General features: G+C 41.9%; 1 protein-coding gene across 1 annotated transcript in view; it reads right to left on the bottom strand.

The window, feature by feature from the left end:
* LOC113171305 (probable G-protein coupled receptor 158) overlaps positions 1 to 23151 on the bottom strand; it is a 42329-nt gene extending 19178 nt beyond the window's left edge. The window contains exons 1-4 of the mRNA XM_026373595.1: positions 21917 to 23151; positions 17558 to 17663; positions 4890 to 4992; positions 1367 to 1578 (exon numbers count right to left, since the gene is read on the bottom strand). Coding sequence (XP_026229380.1) covers positions 1367 to 1578; positions 4890 to 4992; positions 17558 to 17663; positions 21917 to 22773 — 1278 coding nt within the window. The 5' untranslated portion in view covers positions 22774 to 23151. The remainder of the gene's footprint in view (positions 1 to 1366; positions 1579 to 4889; positions 4993 to 17557; positions 17664 to 21916) is intronic.

The following is a 23151-nucleotide window of genomic DNA, read 5'->3' as shown; positions in this document are numbered from 1 at the left end:
TTGTGTCTTTTATGTAAATCCAAAGGGCTCTGGGGACATTTTTTGTGAACTGAAAGAAATGTGGGAGATACCGAGGTAACAACACAAACGTCTATAAATAGCACACCAGAAAAGAAGGAATTCAACTTTGCATGCGGACTGGTTGTAATTATCCTACACTTGCGAGGATCTCATATTTATTTCACTTTATTCCGTGAGCACACTGTGCCTCATCCCAAACCGTTGCAGCAAAGCAGCGTTCAAGGTTTGCTCATACACATCAATAATATAAAATAAAAGATAATTACCCAACTGGCAGTGTTTAACATGGCTTCTCTTGCGGAAAATAAATGTTAATTTAACAGGCATTAGTCACACACTGAAATCGAATGCAGATTAAGACCTGTATGAAACACCCACTTAATCTGGAACAATTACTGTATCTTCAGTTTTAAGGGAGCTGGTGACTAGGATCATGCTTGGCTAAATAAGTTGGATTTTAAATTTTATATTTTGCAGAGAGACCCCGACATTTCCAGCTACTGTTGATTAAGTAAGGGAAGCACTATGGAGATTTACAGGCATGACTGCAGGTGACGTGACTGACTGACACCCGCTATTATCTGGGTTGGTTATTGATATAGATGTAATAGCACAGACATGTTGCTTTTGATTTTCAGGGTAATGTAATACAACAAATAAAACTAGCACAGGCAAAAAACACCGGGACCTTAATCTAATATTTTTTTACGTTTTACGGTGCATCTGGCTCCATGGGTGCCTTTTCAAAGTTTCAATTATTTCCACTCACAGTTTATTAAGGACTCACAGTGCACTTTTGTGGTTCCTTGGTTTTGATGTTTTGGGTCATTATCTAGTTGCAGGAGCCGTGAGCTGTGACTGAGACAAAGCTCTTTGACACTGGGCAGTACATTTATAATTGTCTCCTCCTTTCATCTTTCATGGTGCCATGCACAGATTCAAGGCACGCTGTGCCCGTTGCAGCAGAGTAACTCAGAGTAACACAGCACAACTGAGTGTCCTCCATGTTCCACAATAGGGAGTTACTTAATAGTTATAGTTACTTAACAAAAAGCTTAAATTTTGCTTCATCAGCCCCAATGAGATCCAGCCAGATGCACTGTGGCTTGTTATTACACAATTTAACTAATTCCACTCAGGCTTTTTAAAGCCTCTTTTGAAAAGTAGCTCCTTCACTCTTCCTGGATCTTCTTCCGCCATTCAGAAAGCAACACGTGGTGCAACTAGACACTGTTGTATCTTTAAAAAGCATTAACAGCTGCATGGACATGGTCTTGAAACATTTACCTTGACTTTGGCCACTGTGCATTCGGCACCCCTCCACAGTGAGCCATGCCCTCCTCACCTTGTTTCTCCTGAAGTGGTAGACCACCACCATGCCGGCCAGGTCCAGCACCATACACAGACCCTGGAAAGAGGCCACAGTAAGCCTCAGAGCCCCGTCCTCCTGCGCCAGGCACGGCGTGTCGTCTCGGCAGTAGGGGCAGCCCTCGCGGCAAGGCAGGCACTTGCTTGACACTTCGGAGGGCTCATCTCTGTGAGAGCCCAGCTCCTTACCTGAGGATGTGAAGATACTTTAGTTATCAGGTGCTGTTGAAGAGTTATGATGAAAGAGGGCCGTTTGAAATCTTCATGTCTAATCATAACTCAGAACACAGATCTGATTTACTGTAGTGTTTTCAAAGATCACTGCTGTAATTAATTTGCGTTTAGCTGTCATAAGCTGCCTTCTTATTAAGTGCTCAGTTAATCAATTTGAAGGAGTAGAAATCATCAGTCCAATAAATCACAAAGCCTGGGGCTGATAATTACAAGACTACACTCTTTAATTAAGCAGATGAGGGAATAATGAAGGAGAGGGGGATAAAAATTGTGACACTGCGCCTTTCATCACTCCGGTTTGCATAATTGCAGTTAAAACCAACACGTGACGCACTCAGATGCGGTTTATCAGACCTCTCCCTAGATGACATTTCCCAGCATTTGATTTGTGAGTGTTCACTTTCAGTATGACTGGCACCTCTGAAATCGGAATTTAATCAATTACATGTAGAGACACAGATGATGCCAAAAATATCATTTCATCATTCTATGGCATCTCCGCTGTAGCGGGATTTGGAGTCAGTCTTAATCCCCCATTTCCACCACACGGGCTCTATACAGCACCTCTTGAAAAATGATGCTTGATAAGCATGTAATTCCTCCTTCAGTCCCAGAGCTCATACAGTATGCAAACACTGTGCTGAAGTTGCTCACTGCTTCAGCAGAGAGTGCACAAGCGAAATGGTCCGGGATGACGGTTAAACAAGTTATGTATGAATTTATATATAAACGCGTGGACGTTTCATCCAATTTATCAAGAAATCACTTTGATTTGCCAACAAAGTGACTTGTGATCTGCCGTGTCGCTGTGTTTTTCTTCTCCCATTGACTTCACAGGAGGAATACTGTTCATTGTTCAGTCTGTTTATCTCTGGTATTCATGTGTTCACTCACAACGGGATCACAATGAGTGTAATTGGTGCCTGGATGTTGTTGGCTGTCTATGTGGCAAAACATTTCACTCATGTAGCGTCAGAGGCCAGACGCTCATGGAGATTTGTCACATGCAGAAAGAACAAGGTCAGTACGATTTAATGATATGAAACACTTTATATTGTTAAACCATTTTGACGGCAATTCAGCACTTGACTAAGTTTAGTTATATTTTTAAAGTAGCTTTATAAAATTGCTTGTGACATATAGAAACAATTCTGATACAAATATGTTTTTACATCTTAATAATAAATGGCACCTTAACTTTTACCACTGACGTTTATATTCTCATTATTTCCAAATTGTTAATGAAAAAAGGCAAAAACTCTAAAAGGCAGCCTCTGCAATGGCATCCAATTGATGTCTACAGCAATAAATATCACTGTGAAGAAGCACAGACAAAAGCTCCATTTGCATCTTTCATGATGTCAACTAATATAAAGTAAAGTAAAGAAATACTAAAGTCTCTGGAGCTGCAAACCCTGTTACTGTGTTCAACCGTTCAACAGCTGGAGAAATGTCTTTTTAGATATTTGGCAAGTATTTTGGAAAGAGGGAGTTTATTATTTTACTTCCTATTAGACTCAATAGGGATGCTTTGCAAGAATAACTCCTGCCTTAGAAAGTGATTTACTACTTTTACTTTGATGAATACCTGCTCCGACACAAAATCAGAAAGAAAGAAAAATCAAACCTATTCAAATAAACAAAAACAGGTGGATATAAAACATGTTGTGGTGCATCCACCATCTAAACCAATCAGCTTTTAGACGCTCCGTGCACTTCCCATCGCGCCCTGACTGTGACATTCAAATCAAATGTCACATTTCATGAGTCTTTATAACACATTTCCAAATAATTCATTTGTCATTGTAGGATGCATTTTTCTCTCATTCATATTTTTTTTCTCCCCATTTGATATCCTGTCCTTTTGGCCTGTTGCTAGGGAACAATAGAAAATCTATTTCCAGTCTAGTTTGTGATGTGGGATGCATGAGGAACAGCACAGCGGTTCTTGAAAGGGGGAATCAGGTTCACCAGCTTATTGTGGCCCAATGTGAGCCACAGTGATTTTTAATGAGGCCGGTTTGGAAGATGAGTCTCTTCACAGACTGAGCAGTTTGGCTATAGGGCTCATCACGCTGCATTACAATAAAGCTCCAGCTTAGCACATCATCCCCTTGGGGTGGTGTATTGTTGGAGTCAGGGATAAAAACCTCAGCAGTTGCCTGATTATCTCACTCATCAGGGCCAAGCTCTCTGCCCGAGGACGCTGCAGCGCTTTCAGTCAAGGTGTCAGAATATAAGTGTTTGTATAAGCAGGGAGTTAAAACTAAGGATATGCTTGAAAATGGGGGAAGGAGCAACGTCAGTGGACAAAAGGACCAAAGCAGGTTAAGTATACAGTTATAGATTTTATGGTAATGTACCTCATTAGCCCATAAGTCCATGTAATACTTCTTTTTGGCTGCTTCGTGGACTGGACTGCAGCGCTCATGTCATAATGTCTGCTGAGCTGTTTGGATTTTGATTCAAGTTTTAAAAGTGTTTTCATTTCTGAAAACAGGAAGAGTATGTAGACATACTCACACAATTAAAGATATATGACCCATAGTTTTTACAGCTCTATACTGACCTTTATTTGGTTTAGACAGATTAACATAAGTGCTCCCATTCAAACTTGTATTAGTGTTTTATTCTCCAAACTCAGTTGGTTATTTGTCATCATAAAATACTTTGTTTCTTGTAAAAGTGAAGCATTCTTTTCTATTTAAAATAAATGAAAGCCTAAATTGAGTTGTTACTGATAGATTTCAACTGACAAGAGGTTAGAAATGAGAAACCTGCTTTTGAAATCAAAAAGAAAGTGTTTCGGTTACGACAGAAGATTTCAGGTTTCTGCAATTCAGTACGATGTGATGATGGGAAGCTTGGCAGGCAGGTAACTAGGTAACTAATTCAAGTTGTACCAAGACGTGTTCTCTGTCTACACAGCTGACTTACAACCCAACAGGTCTGTGATTCAGGTGCCACCTGTAGCTCCCACTAGAGCTCAGAATGGAAACATCGTAGACATTTCCACAAAAAGAACAGTTGAAATCCTTTGACTGACGCTTGAAGTTTCGTAACCTCACAAGCCTCAGGATACCCATTCAAAGACACAGCGGGGATTTCAAACAGAATGTGTGGCTGTCAACTACAAAGGGGTTGTTTTTCTTTTTCATATATATATATATATATATCCCAAAACCTTGCTTTTGATGATTCAAAGTTTTGATGTGACACCTCTCTGCAATAAGTATTTTTATATCACGGAGGGATGTGTAACCCACTTTTAAAGCCATTGAGTGCCACTCTGCTCGGATGGTAGAATCCTCTCCTGCACTGGCACTTGTACTTGTCCAACACAAATCCATGGCCAACGATGGGAGTGCACTGGGAGAAAAAGAGAAAGAGAGAGAGAGAGAGTCAGGTGGACTATAAGTTAGAAATTTAGGAGGAAAATGCTGGAAGATGCAGGATGGAGGGGGATGATGGATCAACATGGTGACTCAGCCAACTCAGCCTCTGTTTGCACTTCTTGAATCAAAAAGCAAGTGGGAGTAAGACGATAACATCTCAAAATGAAACACCAGAGGACACAGCAACAACAAAATCCAACGGGATATAATGATATTGTTTAATAACAGGATGAGGTGATGTCAACAGCTTATTTGACCCAGAGTCACTGAACAACCTGGCAGCAGTGCAAAGATATTTACTGTGTTGATTCATTTATAATTTTATTATTTCTGTTTTCCCAATTTCCAAATCATGGTGTGTGCAGTAACAATAAGATAACTAATAGGAAATTCTTTACTAAGACTCTATATTTCTAAAATGAAACAATTTTAATAATAACCAGGGTCCCAGCACTTAAAACAGATATCAAAAACTGAATAACACATTTCCTTTGTGCTCTCACTGCCTGCTGCTGATTACACTCCTTCTCAGGCCCACTGCTGTCTTTGGTCTCAGTTCATGGGCTTCAGTCACTGTCAGTCATGTTTTTTAAGACTCTTACATCATCTACATGCTCCTCTGTAGTGCGAACCAGCAGACGCCCCAGTTACAAACATGCCTGGTGTCAGGGGAAATTACAGGGTTTTGCCAAGTAACAGGGAAACTAATTAATATCTAAATTAAGAATTAAGGGTTGTTTGCAGAATTTGACTGCGCTCGCATAATTCCAGCTTGCATTGAAAACGGTGGGAGCTGCACGGGCTTAGACACCATCTGGAGCCTAAATGTACTCAGCGACACACCGACAGACGCATATACAGACAAGCAGTACGGTTACGCTCATGTCAATGCACATCTCATTTCATTTGAATAAACCTGCAATACATTAGACAAGAGCTTTCTTAAATTGTGCATTACGCTGCAGAAAAAAACTGCAACTCTCTCTCTGGGATGGCAGCATTGGAGAACGGCAAGGCTAGATTTATAATTAACAAATGTTACTGAACATTTGTTAAATATGTTTCATCTGTGTTGTATTTTAATGCGTTGGTAAAGGTAGGGGTGTGCACAGCCACGCTGGAATAGGCCCAGTCCACCTCGATTATAATCAGCCCCTGAATCACCGGTGTGTCGTATCCTTAAAGCTTAACAGTTATTAAGATGCATTTCATTTGTTTCATCCACAAGCAAATACCCCAGTGTACTCGAGCGTAAAACCAACAAACTGTGGTAACCAAACATGTTAATTGCTTTAGCTTTAGAGGATGTCAAAAAACATCTCCGTCTTGTATGTTTATACATGTGATGTCTACCATGTGATTATATTATACATATCTACGTGATTTGCATATTTGTGCATTTGCATACTTTTGCTTTGCTATGACGCCAAGCTTTGATGTTCAAAGTTTATTTCAGCATGTAGGGAATAACATCTGTGAATATTAAAAATATAAAAGTTTACGCTGTCAGTGGTACATGTCTTTTTGGATAATATATTTTTCCTCTCTATTTTTTTTTTAAGGGCAAGAGTGCGGCATGCTTACGTTTCTGACTGAACTTCTGAGCAGATCAGTCGATTTTCAAAGCTGACAAACAGCTCAAATCCCGAAGCAGGGAAGCAGTAGCAAGAGAGATGGGCTGTAGAGGGTAGAAATGTCTGAACTGAAGTGCAAACAGTTGACAGAATAAACAGATACAGTAAACCATCGCCTCAGACTTGTGCCAGTGAAGAGGAGCAGGCCTGGGAGTTAAACGCATCTCAACTTTTTGGAAGAAAGAATTTGAGCTTTGCACCATGAAGACTTCACCTCTGGTTCTTTGCATTTTTCTCATGAGGTACTGACTGAATGAAGTTGGCAGGTACTGCTCCAAAATGCGAATTGTGTCAAGTAGGGATCTTTAGCGACAGTATTTGGGGTTTTAAAAAGGGTGGCACAATGATGTACTGTTCTCCCTGCGTCTGTGTGGGTTTCTCCAGGTGCTTCCTCCCATCATCCAAAGACATGCAGTTACGTAACTGATTACTTTAAATTGGCCATAGGTGTGAATGGTTGTCTCTCTGTATGTCAGTCATGACATGTAGAGAGACAAATAGACTGGCGACCCATCTAAGGTGGATCCCGCCTCCCGTCCAATGACAGCATCCCCGTAACCATTAAGAGGACAAGTGGTTATCACAATGGATGGAAGGTAAAAATAAAAAATAGCTAAACACGGGAGAAAAAGGCCATTCTGCATCAGTAGTTGAAAATCTGTCACAAACTTTCAGGCCTCTTTATTTTCATCCACTCATTTGTTATTGGTAATAGAAGAAATTCTAGGATAATGGTGGATGGATTTTTCATTTACACACAGCCATTGTGAAACCACAGCCGTTGATGAAGCACATTACTGAAGCACAAATGGCAAAGGAGCAAGTTGGATTCAGACCAGAAAGAGGCGCTATCAAACAGATTTTCAGACTCAGATCGATAGCGGAGAAGTACCTTGCAGTGGTATGGGTCCAACAAACAACAATGCAAGACCTCTCCAACCTCTATCTGGATCACATTATGCAAAAGGAACTCAAAAATCTGGAGAACAATGGAGCAAGTGTAAATGGCGGAATAATATAAAAACAATACTGGTTTTGTAACGAACTACTTAAACATTGTGAGATTCTTTAGGGGGAAGTCGACCATCTCTGCTCAAAGTATGGGCAGGAGATAATTGACTCCAAAATAGAGTGGATGGTGCTAAGCACAAAATCCGAGCAAACAGTGAAGAAGAGAATAGACGGAGAGGAAGAAACTGCAGCATGTGGAAAGACTCAAGTGTCTTGGAATGATGCTGACTGCAAACTCTGATTGCTCTACAGACATCTGACTGACTGACCCAAGTACTTATGAAGTGCAATAAACTACATGGAGAAATGGTGAAAGAACAAGAAGAAGAAGAATTTTGAATGAAGTGAGTTTGAGTTTGAAAGGTTGTCTGTCTCTGGATGTCTGCCCTGCGATGGACCGGTGACCTGCCTCTTGCCAGATGACAGCTGGGATAGGCTCCAGCACACTCGTCAGCCTTTTTATCAGTCGCTTTAAGTGAAGGAATCTTACACAATATGCTGCTTTCATTTTAAATTAGCAGAATATGAAATATAGATACATAGTTAAGTGGCACAAATATGGCTAAATGAAGAACTGCCAGACCAACTTCACACACTCACACACGCAACTGAACACATACGACCAGCATTTGTTGCAAATGCCTTTTTTTCTGCTTAATCCAAAGGAAGTGGAGTCTCATTAATATGAGATATATCCATATATAACACTGAGGAGGGCAAGGATGAAATATGATGCTTACTTTAGAACTTTATGGGCCCTGTGCATCAGAATAGTTACGTTTATTAAATCTGTGTGCTTTCACAGCAGAAACAGCGGGTTTGTGCAATTGAGAAACATTTTTGATTCAAATGTAAAAAGGAGTAAGAGGAGAGTTGTGTTGTTTCTGGGAACCTTAAAAAAATATATATACTATACCATACATCTCTCTGAACAAGTACATACAGAGAATTACACTGATCTACAAGCAGGGAGTTTCACAGCGCCACGGCCAGCCGTGTCTTTTTCTTAGTCACCGTTAAAGAGCTAAGAAACAGATGTTGAATGTGTCTCCGTTTGATGGATCACCATCAGCAGACCACAGGCTGAAGGTGAGAAATATTTTGTTTAATTTCACTTTACTTTTACAGCAGTGGAGGCTTTTAATTCCATTTTTTATAACATTTGCATTGGTTGGTTATTGTCAGCCACAGAAAGTGCAAAGATGTCTTCTTTGACAAAAGGTCAACCTGATAAAAGAATGTTTTATTATAAAGCCAAGACCCAGTCCTTGAATTTTCACAGATCTTTTACAGTCTATCAGTGGCATTTTGGTTAAAATGTCGTTTTAAGGGAAACGATAGCCAGACATTCTTCAACAAAGCCATTCAAGTTCACAGTGATTAATGCATTGAGGCACTGGTTTTAAAATTGCCATAGACATATTTCTCTTAGAAATAGTTGGGTCAAAAGAGGCCTCGTGGAAAATAAAAGCTTGAATACACTTTCAATTTTACCTTTTTCATTTAGCCTGGAATCGTGTTCATGTTAATCAATTTATGTTTGTTTAGGTTATTAATTAGTGATATATCCATCCCACCATGTATTTTCCATTTTTTTCCATTTGAAGTGAATTTTTCCATGATTGTAGTCTCTGTGAGCTAGTTAGCTACAGTTGTACAAAGATAATATATCCATTCCTAATCCCACATAAAGCTGTGATTCGTTTAAATACCAATACGATTTGCATCAATGCACATATCAGGGGTGTTGACAGTAATTTTAGTGCAATCTTACAAGGTAGGGAAAAGTGTACATTGCATCTGCATTTGCATAATGCTAGTTTAGCACTGGTACATTTACATTTAGTTATTTGGCAGACGCTTTTATCCAAAGTAACTTACAAGTGAGGTACAAAGCAAACAAATGCCTAAGCCAAGGAGAAGAACTGTAAAGTGCTCTAGAAAGAGCAGTTTCCATTTCATAAGTTTTTGAAAGTTTAGATTGAGGCAGCTGAGCGTGCAGGCGTGGGTAAGTCGTTGCACCATCGTGGAACCACAAAGCTGAAAAGGCCCGGGATCTTTTGAGGTGAGGTGAGGAGACCACATGACGTTTGCTTGCAGAGCGCAGCGAGCGAGAGGGATTGTAGGCCAGGATGAGGGAGTTCAGTTAAGCCGGTGCTATTGAGTTCAACACTTTGTGGGCAACGTTCAGGGCTTTGAACCCGATGTGGCAGCTACAGGAAGTGCAGAGATATGAAAAGTGGGGTAAAGTGTGTCTTTTTTGGCTGATCAAAAATAAGACGCCATTTTGGATCATTTGGAGGGGTTTGATGGTGAATGCTGATAACCCCATCAGTAAGACACTGTAGTGGTCAAGTCGAATCAGTGAGTTGTGTTGTATACCTCTTGTCTCGGAGAGGTTGAGCTGAAGATGCCCCTCACACATGGATCACAATATCATCTGATTTTATTACACAGAGTGTACACAAGGTGTAAAATATACTGTACTTCACACACACGGCAAAACAATCCCTCCGCAGACTGATGGGCCCCAAACCTAAAAATAAATGATCTCTAACTTTCACATGAAGGCCCCCTTATGTTTGGACTGCAGCCTGTGGTACCTGTTTCACTTTTCCCACCGTGCAATTTGATAAAAAGCTGTGAACACGACACCAAGATACGAGTTGGCAAGAGAGAAGAAGAGGTAGGGAGTAAGAGAGAGCACTCTGCGTCCCTCAGAGATCTATAAATACACTGAAAGCATTAAACCCTAAAAGCATTACAATCACTATGTCCCATGGGCAAGGGAGCTGCCTGCTGCTGCTGCACAATACTAGCCACCACTGAAACACTGGAAGTTCGCGGAAGGGAGACCTTGGACTTAAGGTTTGGTTATTGATTGACAGCTTGCTACTGTCACAGTGATTAGTCATCAGGAGGGCTGAGCTGCTGTTGGTTTCCCTGCATCCTTAAAGGATATTAGCTTACATAATGGAGGTGATGGGACTGTAAATTCAGGGCTGTGATTTAAATTCACATTAGTTAAATGGAAATATATCCAAGACATAACCACTGATTGGCTGTGCAGCCTTAGGAAACATGTCAGGAGTGAAATTCAAGTCTCATTTAGCATTTTAAGACAGACGAGATGAACCCACAGTTTTTTCCACACAAACATCTGGGTGGGTGGTCCCCAGCTCCCTCCACCAACTAGACCGGGAGGCCGCACTCAATTAAGATCCAACTGCTGCTGCAGACTTGACAGGCTCTTACATTTTTCTGTGGCAGCCGCTGAGCTGCAGGCAACAGATTAGAGAGTGAATGGTGTTTGTGTGTGGAGGATGAATCCTCTCTGACAACTGTCCCTCTCTCCTGTCACTTCTCATCCTTCCCTCGCTGCCTTCCCTGCTCTCCATCCTGCGCATCCTTGCCCTTCCGCTCACCTTCCACACGTCATGCTATGCATCACCAGCTTCATTAAAGGTAAAGAAGTAAATACTTCAGCACGTAAGCGTGCATATTACTGTGGGTACTTTTAACTGTGGACTCAACTAATATATTATTACAAGAAGAGGTAGTAATGGAAGATGGCTTAATGAGTTTCTGTGAAGGTTTTTCTGATGCATTAAATTGGAAAAGGTTGTACAGCTGCTATGTGAAAGTAGTGGAAAATATCAAATTAATGAAGATAATGGGAGGCCTCTGTGGTTTCAGTGCAGTGGCCAGTGCTCTGGATACCAACAGGTTTGAGGATGTTTGCGTGACTTTGTGGGAAGTAGCCTTTCTGGTAATTGGAAATGAAATCATCACAAAAACTGGAAATCTGTGGAAGAGAGTTCAGTGAGTTTCTGTGATGGAGGCATCATCAGGCCTAACAAATCACTTTATTAGAATCCAAAGGAAAAAACTATTACAATGCGCAGTTTTTATTAATGAACAGCTAGTGGTTGTACAGGACAACATCAGTCTTCTCAGCAAACACGTGACCTTGACAGGAGCCACAACTGTTCCCTAACCTTTCCTTAACCAAATCTTCACCAATCTAACCCTAACTGACCTTGTCACATCCTCAAGTTGATAATTAACTGACTCTAATGAGCTAATGACAACTCCCTTTGCAACACTGCGTTGAGCGCGACCTTCAATTTTATCTAACATTTTAAACACAGTACAGTACAGGGAGGCTATGTGTTGCGCGAGTGGGCCCATTTGGAAAGACAGCCCCTCACTGTTACAGTCATGTAGGTGTATAGGAACATGCCAAGCTGAGCTACAGTGCAGTGCAGTTGATGTGAATGTATGTGTAGTAAGTTTCCTGGAAAGAGAAAGTGCTGAATGTGGATTTGCACTATAGTTGAACGTACAGTTCAGAAAGCCTCCTATATTTTTAAAGGCATACAGTAAAGGTTCATTAGAGGGTTGATTTACCTTGGGTTTTTTTGTAAATGCAGCTCTGAATACAAACACCAATAGTTTCTTTGATGGTGAAACACACACACACACACACACACACACACACTTTTATGCATTGCCAACACAGATGCACTCCTCAAGTCTTAAACACTTGAGCTGTAGAGCTTCAAACTCCCCTGAGGAGAGATGGAGAGCCTCTGGCAGAACAAAACACAAAGAAGAGAGTGAGACAAGAAAAGACAGAGGAGAACAGGTTATTTTCTGTCTCCTCTGCTCCTCAAGTCAACTTTGTTTACCTGCCTGAGATAGGCAGGCAGAAAACAGGTCTTGTGAGTGTCAGCTTTCCTGACACATACACAATAACATCCAAGATTTTACTTCTACCTAAATATATTTTACTGTTTGTGTTCTACACTGTGTCTTATTCAGCTGGGTATCCCTTTCTTTATATATAGCACTTATGCTGACTTTAAGACTTCTGAAGCTTAAATCCTCTTCTTTTTCCACATGGTGCAAAAGACACACAGTAACCCAGGAACAGATATTTCTATTTATGTCTCTTATTTCACCCCATACAGCCAGGAACTGAAAAGCCAGCCTGGCTTCATGCAAGAAGGCATAGATACGCAATGTGTCCAGTTTTTCACGATCATCACTAAAAGAGCAGGTGAGCTGCAGCCAGACTGAGTGTACTGCTGCTTCCTTTTCTATCTCACACATGTGCGACACATACTTGAAGGTAAATGAGGTGCATAGGCTGGAAGAAACTGTAATAATTATAGGGAGAGGTCACCAATTTGTGCTGTGGAGGATGCTGCTGCGAGCATTTAAAGCAACATAAGACGGTGAAGAGAATTTCTCCGCTTTGACTTGGCCAGTTCACGCTGCGATTTAATGTATTAGGCTGGCAGGGAATTACATATTGACAGATGGAGGGACAATTTCTGCCTTGTCTCTCCTCAGAGGGCTTAATTGGCTTCAAGAAAATGGCATCAAGGATAAGGAGTGAGTGAGTGTTAGAAAAGGCAAACTGGAAAACAAGGCATGAGAGATGAGGTGGGGGTGACAGCCACAGATGAGTTGGACATTTGGGATGGAGTGAACATCCATGGATACAGAGCGTGTGGGAAAAGAGCAGAAAAAAGGACAAGTAAAGCTGATTGAGATGTGAAAGTGAGAGGAGAAACAGAAGGGGCCACCCTCCTTGGCTGTCACAGCAGTTTACACTCATTAGCAGAGCTTTGCCTTTGAAGCCCTTTATCTCCAGTGGCAAGTTTGAAAGGACCAGGCGAATAGAAACGCACACACACATACACATAGACATGCATAGATATACATACGTACATGTTGATGCCTGTTTAGATTTCAAAAACACAAAAACCTTCTCAGATGCATCCGGTGACAAATCACCCACACTAATCATTCTCAAGTCCTCATCTAATTATATAAGCGGTGGCTTCTTATGTAAGACACTTCCCCTACGACTGACTATCCATAATACATGAAGTCTTGTATTTGGTTCATGGTGACACATCCTACCTTCCTCCACAGCCTCACTGTATCTGGGCAGAAACAAGATGCAGGAAAAAGACCAAGAAGAAGGAGAACAAAAAGAAGCTCTGGTTTCAGTGGGTTATGTTAGTGTTTTGTTTGCATTACTTATTGACTTTACACAAAAAGTGTAGAAATCCCTTTAATATGCTGATATGATTGATTTAAATGGGGCTGCTTTACTTTGTGGTCTAATCAGGTTTCACTCTCACGTTGCCAAAAACAGGCTATTCTTTGTCACGCAGAACAAACAGAGTAGAGGAACTGCAGTGTTAACTCAAAGGCTGTTCAGCTACAAACAGACTGAACCATTACATCACGGTAACAGTGAGGAGGAAAACCGTTGGGGTAATACTCTCTGCACAGTCTGCAGAGCACATGATGCTCCCTCACATTACTAGAGACCATCTCATTATTATCGTTCTCACTGAGACTGAGCCTCGGGGCGCGTTTGTACTCAATGGGGAAACCAGTGGGCTTCACACTGACTTCCTACAGCCCATATCCCAAAAAATATATTTAGCAAAATTTAGAGATGAAGCGTTTTTAACAAGAGCAACTGGATAAAAAAGAATTCTACTTGGTGTTTGATAAGATGAAAAACTTTCTAATCTTTTTAATAAGGTCTTACCTTTGTGTTTGTGTGTGTGTGTGTGTGTGATGCTCTGGCTGTTATAGCTTTCAACAGCTCTGCTTTCAGATTTGGATTTGAACAAGAAAATTGAGGTAAAGTCCCAAAAGAACCAGACCAAAGCACGGGCACTGGGCTGGCTGACTGGCAGCAATAAACAATTGATTACATCAAATCAGATCAAGCTGGGAAAAGATAAGAAGAGAGTGAAGTATTGAGAGAGGAATAACACAAAAATAACACTTGACAGAGGAAAAACCTCTACAGGGTTTTATATAATATTTACCAAACATATTCAGACTAATCCAGATAATTAAACTGCTTGTATTTCCCTTAATGTGGTAGAATCTAATCAGTGCGTTAGCGCCTGCTGTTAACATTTGTTGAATATTCTCATTTGCTTAAATTTTTAAGAGTGTGACAGCTCTCTATCACCCACCCCTATATAACTGATGATACTCACCTCTATTTATAGAAAAGGGATTTAACAGACAGTCTGGTAATATTACAGAATCTCAAACACCCATGTCTTGTCACATCCTTCTGAGTCAAAGGTGATGGAAGCACTTTTGCTTTAGTGAAACTATGTTTTACATGAAGGTTTTTATGTGTTTTTCAAATCTTGCCTGACAGTCCACCACTTTGTTTTAAACTAAAATAGCAGTGTAAAAGATAATGTGGCTTAACAAAGAAAATCAACAGTTTGTGTCAACCTCCTTAAGTTATGACAGGATTTGGTGTAACCAACATACTACACTGTGAAAGGAGAAATAGTATCATTTGTATTTACTACCTATTTCATTATTGGCAGAATAAACACAGATTTTTAAGTTGGCTACTCATAAACACTAAGTTGCTACAATTAGTTTAAGAAATACAGTGTACACGTTGTTCATGTTGTAAATGACCATTATGATTGGAAACAACTGATTTCTTAATGGATTACCTGAGTAGGCGTGCAGAGACCTATTATCACCAAACAGATAACTTCTCATTCCAATGACATGTTGTGTTTGCTAATGCATGCATATTGATTCAAAAGACTAGTTGATCATTAGATTGTTATGTTAGCATAGCTGAATGCTGTGGTGTTTAAAGAAGTAATAAAAGTGTCCTTCACACCAGTGTTTTTGGAGCATCAGCACTGGTGGATTTGACTCAAAATGGCTACAATCAAAAATAACTTTATTTTGAAACTCTCCAGTCTATGTTTGTTCTCAGGATTGAAGGCTAGTTCACGTGATAATTTACCAAGAAACTGAAGATCCTATACAGTACTGTGAACTATGTCCTTCACAGAGCAGCCTAAACTTATTCTGACCTGAAAAGAAGCACGAGGGGCCAAAGCTCCCAACTTAGCGAGACAAATACACCAGAGAGTATAATTTGAATAACAGATGTCATACTAGTCCTCCACTGGCAGCTTCATTAAATACAGTAGTGCCCACAAGGGCACAACCTCAGTGAACAGGTGAATCTAAGATGCTGGCCTTCCAGGCAGGGATGCAAACACTCATGGACCGTGCCACTGGGTAATATAAGTTGAACATAACTCAGTCAAGTTTCTAGTTTGTTTTAAGTTTTTCTAACTTTTTTTTGGCTTTCATTTTTGAGTGAAGAAAAAGCCGGGTCTCAGACAGGCCAAGAGAAAAAAAAGTTATTCTGTCTGTAATGGATTGGCCAGTGCAATCGCCAAAAACGTAATGAAATCCCCTCTAATGAAACACTTGTAATGGATGTGTATGAATTCTCACTCTGCTGTTTTTCAGCATCTTAATTCCAGTTTGAAATGGCAAGAGACAGATAACACAGTTGATTTAAGATGGCACTGAATCGTTAACTACTGCCTGGCCAAATATAGTGTGAAAATCATCGGAGGAGAAGAGTAATGAGTCGTGAGCTTTGTAACGATTCTCTGAAAATATCCTTTTATAATGTTCCATGTCCAGTTTTATTTGTTTAGAGGCAAGTGTCTGCAGAAAAAAAGTAGGAGCAAAAACCTACTTGCACAAATGTACATAACACACAGAACACAGACGCAGGAAATTATGAGAGTAGTAGATTAGAAAGATATCACACACAGCCAATACTGATCTGATGTTACCAGACTATAACCATGAGCTTATAACAATGGAAAGGCAAGGGAAGCAGCAAAACAGATTAAGACAAACAGGGAAACCTCCAACATCTCCTCCTGTAGTTTCCAACCAGTGACAGACCAGGAAGGGGGGGAGGCACACAGACAAAGAGCATGGTCAATTATTCACCACATCTTGCTGCAATCCATTACACTGCATTTATTATACATCATATGGCCAGCGACATGCCACGCAAGCCTGAGCAGCTACTCTCCCTTGCCGGAGTCAGAGAGGCTTCCTGCGATACATCACATAAAACTAACACATTGGCACTGACATAAGTGAGGCGGCGAACACACGAGCGACCCCACACGCTGACAGAGGCCTCGAAAGAGGCGCACGCGCTCGCACACGTGCACGGAGCAGACACAAACACACAGCTATCTCCACGCTCGGTGTCTCTCCATCATCCTGGAAAGCTACGGAACATGATGTATGGCTGCTGTCAGTTCCATCACAGTAGTCCCACAGGTAAAAACACTATACCATAGAAAAGAGACACAAACGCATCACACATCACACATCACACAGTCGCCAACCCCTATCATCGCAGACAGCGGCCCTGCAGCACACCTTCTGATGTCCACTACCGTCTAGGGCTTTAGCTTGTCAGACATTTGACCATGTAAAGAAGAGAACAAGTGTTCTCGTCTCAACTCAGTGGCGATGTCATTCTGTCAGAAGGTCCACCGTTTTAGTGCGGACTAACTTAACAATATGATAAATGAATATGGTCGTGTGAAGGCATAATGAACAGGGAACAGGAACATCTTTATGGCACATTATAGCAGTAAAACAAGGGTCCTGGTTGCATGTTTCCTCCTCTGAACCTCCTGGGGTCACTCTACTAAACAGCACCCTCTTAGTCACAAAGGTCGCTGTTAGTGGACATCCACACAGAGACGTTGTAATGCTCAATATATATAAAATAATGAGGAAGGGTACACAAAAACTGTTTCTCTATGCTACTGTGAACAAACCTTTACTACAGCATATTGTTACACAAACTGTCTTTTAAGGCACATTTTTATTTTGATCACATGGTTGACTGGATGCTTAAGGACACAGTCCAGTGAGGGACAGAGTTATGAGATCAAATAGAATGAGTAATAGTAATTTGAAGCTGTTACTGATTGATAATAACTGTGGTGAAGACAATTACTTGCAGAGAAAACTCACCTCCATACTGGTGAGATTACAGCGGTGAGTCCCAGCAAACCAGCCGCTGTTGGAACACTGGTCAATGTCCACATCCTGCAGGTTCACATCCACACGCACAACTCCCCTGCCAGAGGGAGAGAAGGAGTAATGACGTGAGTGGAGAGACAGGAGGTGTTGAAAGATAAAATTATAGAAATGATGAGGAGATTAAATGAAATGGGAAGGGGGGGAAGGGGAAGCAAAAATAGAAGATGCAGAATCAGCAGATTGTGGTAAATGATAACAATTAAAAAGAAAAGAAATATTTATATATGAGGAGAGAAAAGAAGCAAAATGAAAGAGGCAGGAAGGTGTGAGACAAGACAACATTAAAAGACAGGTTGTAAAAGTAAGACAACCAAGAAAAAGAAAAAGGGTTAGAGGTGTCAAAATTGTACAGGGTTAAACAAATCAGTGTAAGAGAGATGAGAGAGGAGGCAGAGAACGAAAAAGAAGAAAATTAAAAAGAACAGCAATAGTGGCACACGGGGGACGTAAGGTCAGGGGTGGAAGACATGACAGGGAGAGCGGTAATAGAGAGAAAAGAAGGCAATAGATTGAAAACGGGAGAGAAATTAGGAATGACGCAGGCAAGTGATAAAGAAAGGGAGGGAGAGAGGGAGATGAAAGCAAAGAAAAAAAAAAGAGGCAAAGTTTACATTTTAATAAAATACTCGAACAACGTTTTTCTAGACATGAGCGATGCACAGAGAGACGGAGCCAAATATAGCGACTGTATTCTTTTTGTCAACAAAGGACACACTGTAAAATCAAGCTGCCTCGAGCTTTTCTCCTCAGTCCTTTAATAAATAAAACGTTTCCTCACAACAGAAAAGAATTATCTTCATCTTCTTCACTAGTAAACCATGTGTTTCCTCTTTTCTCAACTGATTTCACCGCTGATCACTGTGTTACGTTATGGACATGTTTGTCTGTCTCAGTACTTTGTCCCTGTCAGCCCCTTGTAATTGACAAGCAGCATGAAGCTTCAGCATCAATGTTCGTAATACTGAAGGCAAATGTCACCCGCTGCAACACCAAAGATTTTTGGCACGGAGGAAATCAGCTCACTACATCACCAGACATTTTCTTAACTGTCTAGGAACCAACATATCTGAGATATTTTTAGATGCATAGGTTTGGTAGTTTCTTTTCTTCTCGTCTTCCATTTGAATCCACCATGAATATGTATGCGGTGCGATCTCTAGGTACCGTTGAGTACACAGGTTGTGTTCCCTCCAAACACAAGAAATGTCCCTGTGTTTTCTCTTTCTGCTCGTACACTCCATCATCCCTGTACAGGAAGTCGGTACATGTTCATTATATGGCGACCGTGTGAAGTGAGTAAGGTTAAATACAGCTCTGGGATGTGACTGCAATGCATCATTAGAGCCACAATGCCAGGCACTTAAACCACTGGAGCTAAGTTCACTTCAGCTACCTCTTTATACCTGTCTGTGTAGCTCATGTCGTTCTCTCTTTGACTCTCTTATTTACAAAAACATGTAAAGCGTGATTAGACTTCCTTCCCAAGCCTGTTTCCTCCACTATTGCACAAACTGTACATTCACACGCCTCCTCTCCCTCTATCTCACCCCTTTGAGGTTTTGTGGATGATCCTGACACCTGTTACCTCCGTCTACCTGCTGAGAAGTGGAACAAACAGGTCAGGTTTAAGGGCCAGAGCTTGGTAGAGACTAAAAGCTGCAGAAATAGCAGACATGTTATAGATGTCAGGTCTGAGAACCATTTGTGGACCCATTCATTTTGAGAGTCACAAAGCAAAATTAAACCCATCCGGGTCTCCATTTTTAGTCTGGTACACTAAGATAATAAAATGTTTTTAGGGATGCTTGATGTGTTTAAAATCAAGTCACCGAACAGAAGAACAAACTAATTCCTCTCTAGGATTTCTGCTTAAGACTCACTTATCAGTGCAACCTTGTAGCATTGTCACGACACTGAAAGATATGATGTGGTGCTCCTGTGCACAGTTTTACCCAAATACTAGAGGCTGACTCTTGATGTGATGGTACCATTTTTTTCTGGTGACCGTTTTCAACCCCATTTTTGTGGTTCTGATTGATAGACGTCAAAATTAAACTTTGCACATTTAAAGCTTCAACCTCCCTCTAGCTTGACAGTCTGAAATAATCACATCAACTTTAGCAGCATCAGCATTTATCAGCATCCCTACTTTGTGATTCTGCAACTACCATTTATTGCAGTTTGTTTAGGTTTTCAAAAGCTAATGGTCTCTCTTTATTTTCCTCTAAATTTAGCCTGAAAGGATGGTGAGAGAAGAGAGAGAGAGAGAGGGAGAGCGAGAGCAGTTGCTCTGAAGTAGAAGGAGGAAGACACAGTGGAACTGACACCATCATACACACCAGCTTACGTTTCTCTGTCCAGAGAAAACCAACTTTCTATTTTTAGAAATGTCATTACAGAACGGAAGTGGAAGAGCCCACACAGAAGTTGCAGGACTCAACTCACATTACAGAAAGTGGGGGAGGGAGGAAGAAAACAGCATGTGTTTGAATGTGTAGTTGCAGTCCAGCTTTATATTCCGTCGGCGAGTGTATCTTTCTACGTGATACACTGGCTCGGCTGGAGATAACCACTTCATTATTTTCCCTCCTAACCTGACTTCTCCCCCTGGCTTGACTTCACAGCCAGTGCTGACAAGTGTCCATCACTACTGCAAACATGAAGGCTCATTGTGGGAATGATTATTTGTCAGTAGGTTTCATGGATCAAGACTGATTTATGTTTTCTTCTGTGCTGTTGTGTGAAAGCTCCAGAAAAAAGGTAGTAAGTGGGCTTTGAGTTACACCTACATCAAACAACAAGGTAAATGATGTATTTGCTGCTTTTAGTTGATGCAGATGTCAATTACAAAATGTCACAAAATTGTTTTTTAAGGAAAATGTTGGAATTTCACAAATGCCATTTGATGCTTGTGTGAAAATACAATCACTTGTAAAATGTCACTACCCTTTCAAACCCCCTTGGCTGAGCTTGAATGCATTGATTAATTACGAGCTCATTCGCTGAATTCATGTAATGACCCTTTTATCAGAAGCTTTTGGAAACTGACACAGCTTCTGTTTCTCCTCAACGTGTTAAATAACCTCATCATGGCGTGCCATGGCAATTGCAGACAGGCAATAAGTCGTTTTCCGAGATGACAGAACGTCACAGGCATATTGTCTTGTCGTGTTACGGCTGACTGTGTGTCTCTACTCTGTCAAACTGTGACATTGTTGCAGGACTGTGGTATTTCCATGTGGACTATAACCTAATTCTGTTGGCAACACCATAGTCACCTTCTCTGTGCAGCAATAACATCAGCTGTGGTATTATTCCCAAAAAGTCCAGAGCCTCATCGTGAGCTTCATTATGCCTGTCCCTGGAGCGGGTAGTGATGCAGCACTTCGCTCAGGGACATGTCAACAGGGTGGATGCTTGCCAACGTGGGACTCAAATTGCTTGCAAGACACACTGCTGCTTAGTAGAAGCCACTAGCCAATGTTTTTGTCAGTTCCTCCAAATGAACTGTCGTCCAGATTCAGTTTGCTCCATCATTTGCAGTTGAACTGACTTTTACTAATGATTTTACTGGAGCTGTAACAACAGTTAATGTGTTGGTTTTCTGGTGGATTTTGGTTCAAAACATTGAGAAAGCAGTTGTTGTCCACTCTGAATATACTGGTGATTTACTAAAGGAGTTGTTTGATGCTATTGAACTGCACATATTGTGTAATACATCTCTCCTCAGACTGATGTAAGTTTTTAGTGCACCTGAAATCAGAGTGGCTTCATATTGCAGTTGTTGAGCCTTTCATTGTTTATTCATGATTTAATTGATCTTATCTAGACACTCTTGGACTGGCACCTTGAAATATGAGCTCCTCGGATGGCTTTATGCACCTAACTGCTATCCAGGCACACACATACACACACACACACACACACACAAATGCCAGCTTGTATAAACCCCACACGCCAACAAACACACTGTGTAAAGTCTGCAGTGTTCATTAGATTGGAGGCTGCAGCAGTAGAGACGCACAGATGTGCTTTGACAGGCGAGCATATTAAATGAGGAGGGTCTACCTGTGTCGGTGAAGCTGTTTTCCCACCATCTGTTTCTTGCATAGAGGCTCCACTACAGAAGAGTCCATATTTATAATGATCGTCAACGTGAATCACTGTGACTCAAACGTGTGATAACACACTGGAAATGCAGCCTGTATAATACTGTATGCATGTTTTATTGTTCGAACTTTCTCTTAGTCTCTCTCTCTCACACACACACACACACACACACCCTCTCACCTGAACTCTGGTGCAGAGTTACTCTTGAGCCCATAGAAGCCCGCAGACAAAGTGAGTAACCAGTAGGGCACAAACGCCCCATGCTCACACTCCAGGTATGGTGCCGACCACTTGATCTGTTTTTTGTCCAGAAGGTAACTCGGGCTCTTGGCGCCCGATGCCTCCGGGAGCCTTCTGTGCACGCGTGGTCTCCTCCCGTCCCTGAACTCATTAAACCACTCCGACTCCGGGCTCCGGCTCTTCAGGTGATGGTGCGCGGAGCTGGACAGGTCCTGCAACACCACCTCCTCGTCGGTTCTTGTCGCCTGGAGAAAAACGTGGGGCCCCGGCGTCTGCGCGTTCGTGTGGAAGGTCACCACCGCCCTGTGGATTTTGGGGTCCCCCTCGAGGATGCTCTGAACCAACGCGTGGTACCAGTGGACGTCCTTTCGGAGGGTTTCCTCTCGGGACCTGTTGGCCTGCAGGACCATATTGAGGAAGTTTGTGGCGTGCGCTACAGTGTCCAGGATGCTGTGAAGGGAATAGTGCGAGGCGACGTGCAGGCCGCCTCGCAGGCTGCTCAGCTCGTACCTCCGCGAACAGTTGACCTGCCTCAGCGCAGAGGAGTCCCCTGTGTGCAGGAAAGCGGTCACCACCCTCGGCAGGTCCTCCTCAATTTTGTGCGCCACCACCGTGCGCTCGGTGGATGGTACTGAGTAATGGGTCGGGTGGTGGGGCGGCTCCCCGATAATGTTCTGTGTGCTGAAGACGGGTGGGTTCTTCTCGTCTCTGTCATTATCCGACCACTCTACATAACCGTAGTTTGATCCCAAAACGAGCCCTGTTTGCAGAAGCAGCGGGACGACCAGGAGAGCCATTGTTCCTTATCAATGGCACAGAGAAGACGCTGGGAGCACTTGGCAAAGTGTAGGAAGCATAACCAGAGCCACGCTGCTTCACGGGATTAGAGACACTTTAAAGACCAACAGCAGTCGCTCTGGATTTCATTCCCACGACCAAGATGGGAGCGTTAAACGATGATTTCCACTCTTTCCGAGCGTACTGTGTCCACGCCACGGAGACCGCACTTTCCCTCTTTTCTTATCCGTTTTCACAATCCCACCATCTGATCCAAACAGCTGTCCAGACCGCCTCCGGTCTCCTAACTCAGAAAAGCACAACACTCACTCCTCTGCTGTCCGCAGTCCATTCACATGCAGCGACGGGGTGACCGGGTGCTCTGCGTCTCTTTTGAC

This window comes from Anabas testudineus, chromosome 17 (assembly GCF_900324465.2).
Source record: "Anabas testudineus chromosome 17, fAnaTes1.2, whole genome shotgun sequence".
Lineage (NCBI taxonomy): Eukaryota > Metazoa > Chordata > Actinopteri > Anabantiformes > Anabantidae > Anabas > Anabas testudineus.
The sequence above is the reverse complement of the archived record's forward strand: the minus strand, read 5'-3'. Positions and strand labels throughout refer to the sequence as shown.